The sequence below is a fragment of the Monopterus albus genome, unplaced genomic scaffold (genome assembly GCF_001952655.1).
Source record: "Monopterus albus unplaced genomic scaffold, M_albus_1.0 scaffold35.1, whole genome shotgun sequence".
Lineage (NCBI taxonomy): Eukaryota > Metazoa > Chordata > Actinopteri > Synbranchiformes > Synbranchidae > Monopterus > Monopterus albus.
The window spans coordinates 1,698,753-1,708,823 of record NW_018127915.1 but is presented as its reverse complement, the minus strand read 5'-3'; the positions used below and the strand labels follow the sequence as shown (position 1 = coordinate 1,708,823).

At 41.9% G+C, this 10,071-nt stretch overlaps 2 protein-coding genes and 1 long non-coding RNA gene across 3 annotated transcripts in view; 2 read left to right on the top strand and 1 right to left on the bottom strand.

Annotated features, from left to right (window-relative positions):
• Window positions 1-440: 440 nt before the first annotated feature.
• LOC109958824 (butyrophilin subfamily 1 member A1) lies at window positions 441-5,039 on the top strand. The gene is made up of 10 exons (XM_020597751.1): window positions 441-616; window positions 2,010-2,090; window positions 2,416-2,511; window positions 2,860-2,961; window positions 3,060-3,194; window positions 3,278-3,415; window positions 3,520-3,571; window positions 3,652-3,678; window positions 4,026-4,052; window positions 4,146-5,039. Exons 2-10 carry the CDS (start codon window positions 2,031-2,033, stop codon window positions 4,703-4,705), a joined length of 1,197 nt encoding a protein of 398 aa, XP_020453407.1. The 5' UTR covers window positions 441-616; window positions 2,010-2,030; the 3' UTR covers window positions 4,706-5,039.
• Window positions 5,040-6,395: 1,356 nt separating this feature from the next.
• recql5 (RecQ helicase-like 5) overlaps window positions 6,396-10,071 on the top strand; it is a 10,419-nt gene continuing 6,743 nt past the window's right edge. The window contains exons 1-7 of the mRNA XM_020597821.1: window positions 6,396-6,544; window positions 6,657-6,778; window positions 6,870-7,391; window positions 8,153-8,249; window positions 8,333-8,444; window positions 8,524-8,686; window positions 8,772-8,854. Of these exons, the coding sequence (XP_020453477.1) occupies window positions 6,448-6,544; window positions 6,657-6,778; window positions 6,870-7,391; window positions 8,153-8,249; window positions 8,333-8,444; window positions 8,524-8,686; window positions 8,772-8,854 (1,196 nt within the window). The 5' untranslated portion in view covers window positions 6,396-6,447. The remainder of the gene's footprint in view (window positions 6,545-6,656; window positions 6,779-6,869; window positions 7,392-8,152; window positions 8,250-8,332; window positions 8,445-8,523; window positions 8,687-8,771; window positions 8,855-10,071) is intronic.
• Window positions 8,871-10,071, bottom strand: part of LOC109958938 (uncharacterized) — a 2,733-nt gene continuing 1,532 nt past the window's right edge. The window contains exons 2-3 of the long non-coding RNA XR_002274746.1: window positions 9,869-9,987; window positions 8,871-9,781 (exon numbers count right to left, since the gene is read on the bottom strand). This is a non-coding gene — a long non-coding RNA (uncharacterized LOC109958938). The remainder of the gene's footprint in view (window positions 9,782-9,868; window positions 9,988-10,071) is intronic.

Here is a 10,071-nt window from a genome sequence, read left to right as displayed (position 1 = left end):
AGATCAGACCAGAATGGGGGACCAATGACGGGAGAGTTAAGTCTAAACCACAGCTTCTCCCCAACAGTTTTGGACCAATTAGATAGTAGCATTTTTTCATACAAATATTGTATACCAACCAGTTGAGGGGAGTCTTTTCCTGTTTAGTCTTTCCTGTTTAGTCTTTCCTGTTTATCCTAAACAGTGGAGATCCATGTGCACATGCTAATTTTGATACGTTAATGCATAATAAATTTCACATTGAGAAATATATATCCTCTTATTAGTCTTATCTTTTCAATATAAAACGAACAGCACCACACTTATTTTTTCAAAATGCATTCAGTTTTATAAACAGGATGTTTTGTATGTCAGATCTGTATTTGCAGTATAACTAGTAGCTAATAATATCAAAATAAACACAAAGCATTATGACCTTACAAACATGGCTGCGTGCCTTGTCCACAGGGAAGTCGCTTTCGTCACTGCCGGAGAAACCCGAACCTCTCCGACCAGTCTAGTATGTAAACAAGGTCAGACACTGCAGCATAGTACAGTCCAAACGGTTTGTATCCTGGGTGGCAAAGACAAGAGGCGAACAAAACGTCTTTACTTTATCATCCCAGTGAGGAGCGGGGTAAGCTATGTGCGCGTAATGATCAAGCGTATTGCATTGTGTTGTTGTGAAGGACGCACTGCAGGGGCGCGTCACACGATATTACCAGCATGAATGTATGAAATATATTGTTCTGTCACATGCTTAGCTATAGATATAAAGTTTGAACCATGCACAAGGAGCCAGGTTGCATCCATAATGTATATGTTTATCTCATGCGCAGTAACTGGGCCATTCGCGCTGCAAAAACTGCGTGGTCATGTTTTCCCCAGACATCGGTATATCACTTATAACGGAGCATTTCTCTTTTCCCTGTTGTTTATTTTCGGTCCCCGATGTTCCAGCATCTTAAATAAGCTAATTCTATAGGTAACTTTAGCTTTAGCTCAGTAACAGGCCTGCTACTTATTTCAAACACAATATATAAGCTTCATACTTTATACAGTATATAAATAGCTTGACTAAACTAACATGAGGCAAAAAATATTAAATTAACCTGATTAACTTCATTGCCTAACCAGGACTGTTTATGTTTGTGTTTAATGACACTGCAGATAAACGCAGGCTTCTTAGATTTAAATGGGAGGCAGTAACATACAGACAGGCTTTATTTATGTCAGTCATTCACATCTTCCTCAGTCTGGGTTGGCACAAGAACTTGTTTAGAATCTCCATCCACACACACAGTCAGTGTTTTTGTGCAGGTGGCGATGGAGAGGGTGAATCAAAGGGAGAAATGAGTAGAGATGGACTGATGAAGGACAGGATCAGTGAGGTAGCCGAGGCTTTGCACTGGGAGCATGCAGGGTTAGTCACCTTTAAGACGCTCTGCTTTTTATTGCTTGAATCTACTCCAGTTAATAATCACCTCTGGTCTGGTCTGGTGACACATTCCTCATGTCTCACAGGAGAAAATGTTATTAATTAGGTCATTTATATACCTGACAGTGCAAGGACAAGGAGACAACATCCTTGACCTTGATTACATTCAAATGTTATGTTTTAATTGTGTGACTTTCCTTCATGGGTTTAATGATTTACATGACATGCTGGTGTTTTTGAAGTCAACACAGACACAGATTGCAAAAATGTGTCCTTTGAGGACTGAATACGAGCGGTCGGATGAGACAGTGGCACCTCTTGCAGAGCAAAACTAATAATGTATTCTGCTTCAACGCAGAAAGCTTTAAAGGTTTACCACCAGGAAGCTGATCTCAGAAGTACAAGTTGACATATTCCACTTTAGCACTTGATGAAAAAGACTATATCCAATTATTACTAATTACATCCATGTAAATTCTATTAGCATGTAATGTCCTGTGTTGTGGTGTCAAGGCTGGTAAGAAGAGAAATAATCTTAAGTTGTTTTTTGGCTTGTGTATAAAACACAGAAGTAACATTTGTTTCACCGTAGGACTCTTACAGATCAGCCAGGATGATGCAGTGTTTTCACTTCATGCTGGAGCCGGCCAAAAGCTTGACAGCCAAGATAAAGGTAACACGTTTTGTCAGAATGGTTTGTGAGTAACTTTCACACTTTCCTTGTTTTATTTAAGAAAAAAGAGCTACCATATGCAGAGTTGTTGATAAGATGAATCAAGGCAGAGAGCCCTGAGGGGAGGGGTGTCTTTTCTTTTCTGCTGACAGGAACAGAGCACGATGTGCATTTTGATTAGGCTCGGTGACCACCTCCTTTCTAGTCTGACCTTATTACTCTCTAAAGCACTGGTGAACCAGCACTGATGTCCTTTAAATAACGTCTTTTCCTTTTCCAAACCGTTTCCCACAGAAACTCCTTTATTTTTAATGTCCACACACAGGAATCACACAAGAAGAAGAAGGAGGAGAGGGAGCCTCTGTGTGAGGATCAGTTATTTGTTGTGGATCTGGCAAAAGACTTCAGCCGAGTGTGTCAGGTAGAACCTCTTGTGTATACACTATGCACATGCAACTGTGTGTGTACAGCATACACCTGTAGGGAATTGCCTAATAACATGCACATTCAAGGATGATTTGTCTGAACTGAGGAGGTTATATGCAGCAAAATATTGCTACCAATTACTACTGTTGAAACCTGACACAACATGAAAGAGCAACAGCAATATTACTTACAAACCTTCTTTTTGTTGGACCACTGAATGTCAGCCAAGTAAGAAACATATTAAACTCAATCATATTCACCAGTTAAGTCACAGTACTGAGCTCTTCACCTGTCTTTTTGTCTTCACCAATCCCATGTTTCCATTGCTGTTTTGCCACTGCAGAGGTCCTCAGTCCTCGAGCACATCTGGAACCTGGAAGACACCTGGCCAACCTCTCTCTGCAGGGCCTTCATCCTACAATGGGCCTCGGTGCTAGAGAGCAAGGTGCTTATCTGAAGAAGCACCTATAGTCAATATAACTCTGCTTACTCAAGGTATGGATAGGCTTTTTTCACTGAACGCCTGTGCCTTTGTGTCTGCAGAAGAGGCCCATGCAGACTGATGGCTGGCCAGAGATGGATGAGGGCAAACTGCCTGATCTGATTACTGAGCAGGACCTGCTGCAGGCCAAGGCAGTGATCCTCAACTGGATCAAAGACCTGAGAGCTCAGCCTGAGGTGAGAAGCTCACGTAAAAACATTCCTTGTTTCCTATTCACCTCAATGTTCCTTCAAAGCCAAACATGTTGATCATCTTGCAGCAAAGTGTGTGGCCTGGTGAACCTGTGGTAAAGGTTCTGGAGGACCTGCAGTCAGCCTGGCGGTGGGGACGTGTGCCCAATCTGCTGACTGCTATGGAGCTGGTCATGTGGACTTTAATACTACAGTGTCTAGATAAGGTAGGAGCCCAGGTTATAATACACAGAGTATGATCAACACTTTGAGCTGCGGTTCATCAGGTAGTTGCTTAGGTGTGACACAAATCATCTTGTGTGTGTTGCAGGATACCATACCACAGCAGTGGCTCATGTGGAAGCAGCGGACTCAGAAGATCGGTTTGTAAATTAATACTCAGTCAAGTTGAATTTTGTTATAAATTTGGAAATGTTATAACTTTGGTGATATCTCCTTTCAGGTGCCATATCCTACATTCCTCAACCAGGTGAGAGATATACTGAAAACCAGATGTGTTTTATACAATAACATTACATATCCAATTATATTATGTGAAGTAAGTATTTTTCTCATGTTGGGTGGATGATGAAGGAAGGGATCAGGAGCTAGAATCTTAATTTGGGTTTTTGAGATGAACCAGGATCCAAACACTTCAGTGCAGATGATGTCCATGTCATAAGGAACAGCTTTGCGAGGAATATTTATATTAGCCATGCTAATGCTTAGGCTAATCACAGACATCACAGTTCTGTAAAATCAGCTTTACATCATCGTGTTGTTGGTTTCATCATCATCTCTCACTACTGAAGTCTTGGTTTTTGTGCTTTTTTGCAGTGTGGGACTGGATGTCAAATGCTGCAGGTACGGCGTTTGTTTAATCAAAGTTTTACTGTAGTTGGTGTAATCTTTTCTGAACCGGTTTGGTAATTGAAGCCTCTTTACTTTTCCTTGTAGCTGAGGTGACTCTGGATCTAGACACAGCCAACCCAGATCTGCTCATATCCTGTGATGAGAAGAGGATGCGCTGTGGCTTTGAGAGGAAGGAAGTTCCCAACTACCACCAACGCTTTGATGGCTGGTGGTGTGCTGTTGGGGTGGAGGGCTTCAGCTCCGGCCGCCACTACTGGGAAGTGGAGGTAGGTGAGCGGGACTGGCGGCTGGGAGTGGCTAAAGAGTCAGCCCTGAGGAAAGGCTTCAAGTCGCTGAACACCAACACAGGGTATCTGACCCTGCGGCTGGAGAGGGGCACAGAGCTGAAGGCGCTGACCGTGCCCTTCACTGCCCTACCACCAGACCTCATCCCCCGCAAGGTGGGCATCTACCTCGACTACGACTGCGGCCAGCTGTCCTTCTATGACGTGGACAAACACTTCCACATTTACACCTACAATGAACACTTCACTGAGAAGCTGTTCCCCTTGTTCGGTACGGTGGAGATCATCAAGGATCTGGTGATCAGGTCCCCAGCAGCTAAAAACCAGTGTCTCTGCTCCACATCCTGCCTGTGGGGTTGAGTTTCCTTCATCTCCCCCTTCTTCCTTTACAACCCAGTAGACATCATGATAAAGTAAAATGAATCAGGTTCTATAATAATGTAAGTGAAATCAGCGATCCTGATGTAAAAGACCATCATTGTGCTATTTAATAGCTCAACCATGTGACCATGCTTTATGCTGCTTGTGATGAATGTGATTGTTGCTGCCACTTTCTCTTTATGGTTATAGTGTTACCCTTTGCTCACATAATGTATTTTAATATATTAAAAAAAGTTGAGCATTAATGTACTGTAATGTGCAGTGTCAATCCTGCAGTGAGAATGCACTCTGAATAATAAACGCACCAAGTGTATGTCTGAAGCTTTGGTCTGTTTATTGGTTCTGGGCTGCACTGGACGCTTTAGCAAAAGTATATTCAAATATCAGGTGGCAGAGAAAGAAAAACAATTTAATGTTAAAACATGCTATTACAAACTGAGAAACCCATTGCCCTTTAGTAATGACTTAACATTTATAACTGCAAACTTAAGGGGTCTTCTGTCTTTCCTCGCACATTTAAGTTTAAACAAGTGTCTTGCTGGAGGAGGCTTTTTGTCAAAAGCCATAGCAACCCAAAAATTACTGAACAATTTGTTAGTCATTTATTGCAGTTTATAAATCTTTATAAAGGGTGTCTTAACATTCCTTTGGCACTTAGATTAATTTGAACTTTAAGTTAATACTGGATTGTTCATATCCTGTGGTACTGTTTTACTTAAAGTTAATAAAAAGATCTGAGTACTTTCAACCACAGGTATTTAAAAGTAGCTGTGTATAGAGGGATGTACACAGCGTTTAGTGGGAAGTGATTGGGAAGCAGAAAGAAATGCATTAAAGACCATTTACATTGGACTGATTTGATCAGTACTGGATTATAGGAGTGTGGTATATGGATCAGCAGCAAATATGTTTTAAAAAAACAAGCTTATTCAATATCAGGCTTTAAGACAGCGTTCAAGAGCAATTAGAACAACTCTAACATCAACTTTCTTTCTGTGGAGAAGAAGAAACAATTGAGTATGTTATGTTATACTGCACAAAATGCAATGCAAAATAAGCAGTATAAACAGGCAGTAAACAATGCAGACAGACAATGGAATGCTCACTGAAATGAGATAAATAGGAATGAAAATAGAGTACTTAAAAATAGCGACATGTACGGATCTGTATAATCTGTACAATGTATATATACAGGTATTGCATTGAGAGTTATTGTCCAGTCATACTGTCATACTGTTGTGGGTCAAGTGTTTATCAGAGTGACAATAAGAAAGATTTCAGTAAGAGAAACAAAACTGAGAATTTAAGTTAAAAGTGAAAATACTTAGTTGTCTCAACTGTTTAATTATTGGGGTTAGGGAAGATGTCAGATTCCTGATTTACACTCCGATTCAGTTGGTGGTGGTAATGCACCATTCCATTGTTTGCCAACCGCCATTAGACTCTAAGAAGCGCCAACAAGACAGGCAGCTGGACCAATCAGAAAACGTTATTGTAAAACAAATAAAACACGCGGCATATAGTTTAACAATAACAATAATAATACAAGTGTAACAAATTATAAATGTTAAGTGGAGTATATAAATATATCATATGAGATCAAAAATACAAAATTTCTCATACGTTTATTTTATTAGTTTCGGTTTTTGACGACTTTAATGATGTCATCAGTGCGCGACGACGTCAGAAGTTTGTTAGGGCTGTTCTCAGACGAAAATACGATGACAAAAAGTTTAAAACAGGCTTTAAAAAGCCACTTTGGGTTCGATAATTTCAGGTCTAAAATACAAGAAGATGTCATTAAAGCTGTCATTAGAGGTAAGCCAGCGATCAGTCTGCTTAGTTCATGCATTTAACCCTCACAGGTAGTGTTGTCGTCGTCAAGGAGAGGCTGTTTGGCAGGATGGTGACTGCTGTTGTCTCTCTGTAGGTGACAGGGATGTGTTTGTGTGCATGCCCACTGGAGCAGGAAAGTCTCTCTGTTATCAGCTGCCTGCAGTGCTGGCTGAGGGGATTACTCTGGTTATCTCCCCGCTCATTGCTCTGATTCAGGTCAGGCTCTGATCTAGTACTGCAAACCCCCACGAAGGACTATGTGTGCAGTCTTAGTTATGTGTTGCTTCTTTCCTCTGTTTCTCCTCAGGACCAAGTGGACCACCTGAGAGATCTGAACATCCCTGCCTGCTCCATCAACTCCAAGCTCCCAGCAGCTGAGCGCCGTTTGATCCTGACCGACCTGCAGAGCAGCAGCCCGAAGCTGAAGCTGCTCTACATTACTCCAGAGATGGTGGCATCCCCCTCGTTCCAGCCCTGCCTGACAGGCTTGTGCTCCCGCGGCCTGCTGTGCTACCTGGCAGTGGACGAGGCTCACTGCGTCTCTCAGTGGGGCCATGATTTTAGGCCGGACTACCTCAAACTGGGCGAACTGCGTGATCGTTTGCCAGAGGTTCCTTGTTTGGCCCTGACAGCGACAGCACCCAATAATGTACAAGAGGATATTGTTAAGTCCCTGAGGCTGCGTGTGCCACTGTCTTTTGTTACACCTGTTTTTCGCAGTAACTTGCACTATGATGTGATCTTCAGGGAGCTGCTGCCAAACCCCTACGTCCACCTCCATGACTTCATTAAGAAAGCACTGGCAATGGGCAGCGGGTCTAACGGGCAGGTCAGTAAGCTGGATTCTGGGATGCTGGGATTTCCCGTGTGCCTGTGCTCCTTCTTGTATGTTGTGTTTCCTAATATTTTCACAAATGTTGGAGCTGTAGAGAAAGAACAACTCATTTGAAAGGATATAAACAGAAATATCTCACAAGAATAACCATGGAAAGCTTAAGGTGTTGGTATATATTTGTCTGTGTTCCTATATGTGAGGAAAAATCTGTTTGTGCAATTTAGCAAAATAAAACAAAGATGGGTGGACTAACTAGAATAGGTGTACTTATTAGCTAAGATATATGCTGATACCAATACCTCTCTGGCAAGCTGACATCAGCCAATAATATTGGGTATAATATTTTTCATGTACCGATAAACATAGTACCCAAATCAGTTGTGTCATGTCTTAACTTCAGACATGTTTCGATCCCTAAATCCCTCTAATTCGTACCAAGTACAGTACAATGCAGTACAGGAATGTCAAAGATGTGTTTAACATGATTTAGAAACTCCCAGAAGACCGTAAAATGATCCGTTCACTGCACATCTTTGTCACTGTATTTTAAAATACAAGTTTAAAAGAATCTTTCTAGAATCTTTGTTGTATGACCTGATACATTGAATTTTCCAAACTCTCATATCAATCAAACTCAGTTTTTTAATGTATTATCAAATACTTGTTTGCATATCACTCAGTACTAGCTGATATTTTCCTTTGAATAAGAATGTGAAAACCCTGGTTTCTTTAAGCTTTGTATTATTTGTGAACAGGGTTGTGGGATTGTGTACTGTCGGACCAGGGAAGGCTGTGAAACTGTGGCTTACCAGCTGACCAAACTTGGAGTCTTGGCCAAACCTTATCATGCAGGTGAGATCATTTTTCTCATAAGCATATGTTAGATAAGACAACACCAAGATTTGGGCTTAAACAACTGAATCCTGCTTCTGCAGGTCTGAAGGCAGGAGATCGCACAGAGGTCCAGAGTGAGTGGATGCAGGGGAAGGTGCTGGTCATTGTAGCGACCATTAGCTTTGGTATGGGTGTAGACAAGGCCAATGTCAGGTGAGGCAATAATTCTGAAGTTTTGAATGCTTTGTTAAGTTTGGGTTTGGATTTGCTAATATTTTGGTGAACTCCTCAGGTTTGTAGCTCACTGGAACCTCGCGAAGTCCCTGGCCAGTTACTACCAAGAATCTGGACGAGCAGGGAGAGATGGCCTGCCCTCCTCCTGTCGCACATACTACTCTCCGAAAGATAAGGAGCAGATTAAATTCCTCATTGGCCAGGAGATCGCCCGCAGACAGGTCAGCATGACAACAGAACCCTGAAAATGTAAAGATTCACAGTCATTTCAAGGTTCGTGAACATCTCTGAACAACTTGTCTGCAGCAAAAACGTGGCTATGAAAAGGAGACAGACAAAGCAGCCGTGACAGACTTTGAAGCCATGGTGTTTTTCTGTGAGCAAGAAGGGTAAGTGAGGAAATCGGTGCACACAGTCATCTTTTGTTTATTGCATACAAATCAAAGTAAGTGGAACACTAAGTGTCAATAATGTCTTTCCCCTTTGCACAAATACAACATGCAGTTATGCACACTAAACATAACTTTCATTATTTACATGCTATTTCAGTTTATGTACAGCAGAGGGTGGACTAGTCTTACAGTGTGTCAAGGGAGACTTTGGTTTGAGAACAGCTTTGCCTCAGAAGGATCGTACCTACTGTAACTCTTGTGTCTGGCTGCTACTTCTCATTCTTTAAGAATGACACATAGACAAGTTTAGAAAAACATTAATGAATCGGTTCAGCTTTCCCCATCATCTCACCATGCAGCTCGCTCTGCAGTTTGTTTTTATCGTTCTACATGTTTAATCTCTTATATTCGGTGTATTTTTTTTCTACATTATTAAACACAGTTGGGGATGGCCCTGCCTTTCTCTGAGGTGCTTTTGTTGTCCTTTAAAGTGCAGGGATGCTCTGAGGAATGCAGATCCTCCTGAAAGTCTGGCCGCTTTAGGAAAGTGGCAGGACATCCTCCTCTGTTTGTTATGTCCTTTGTTATGTGAGGGTTGGGCCTCTTCACTGCTGCTGAACACACCCTGTATCAGGCTTCACTGAGTTGAATCTTGGATCTCTGCTTTATTTAATTATAATACCATGTCTCTCAGACCAAGTTTTTATTCCATGGTGCTTGCTTGAGAGAGCTGCAGAGGAAGCCTTTTATGCATTGTTGAGGACGCTTTGCAGTGAAGCTTCCAGTGTTTAGGTGCTTGGTTTGAGAGTTAGATGTCCAGGGATTGCCTGTGCAGATTTGCTCAAATGTTTGACCCTTTCACCTTGGTCTTGCGAAAGCAGCAACAGGTCAGGCAAGTTATAACTGACATGAGCAGCACCATCACTGCAGGGGAGCAAAGAAACAGTATCATGACCAGTTCAATCTTAAAGAATAAAGAAGATTAGTAGTAAAAAAATGACTTGGACTCACAGATGAAGGTTAAGAGGATAAAGAAAGCTCCCAGTTCGACAGGGTGGGCGTTGGGCAGACCCTTCAGCTTGACCCACATCCTGCTCAGCAGGTACAGTGTCTCTTCTCTAGCATCCATCCTGTCCATGAGGCAGAAACGGGATGGATGCATTTCCAGGGAAAAGTCAAGTCATTGATTGGATTTGGTTTAGTTAGCGTCTCAT

What these genes read in the sequence shown, in the direction of transcription:
- LOC109958824 (XM_020597751.1), top strand. Translation starts at nt 2,031, where the DNA reads ATGATGCAGTGTTTTCACTTCATGCTGGAGCCGGCCAAAAGCTTGACA. An exon ending in ACCTGAGAGCTCAGCCTGAG is followed by an intron (nt 3,195 to 3,277) that starts GTGAGAAGCTCA and finishes ATCATCTTGCAG; the next exon opens with CAAAGTGTGTGGCCTGGTGA. An exon ending in CTGGATGTCAAATGCTGCAG is followed by an intron (nt 4,053 to 4,145) that starts GTACGGCGTTTG and finishes TTTTCCTTGTAG; the next exon opens with CTGAGGTGACTCTGGATCTA.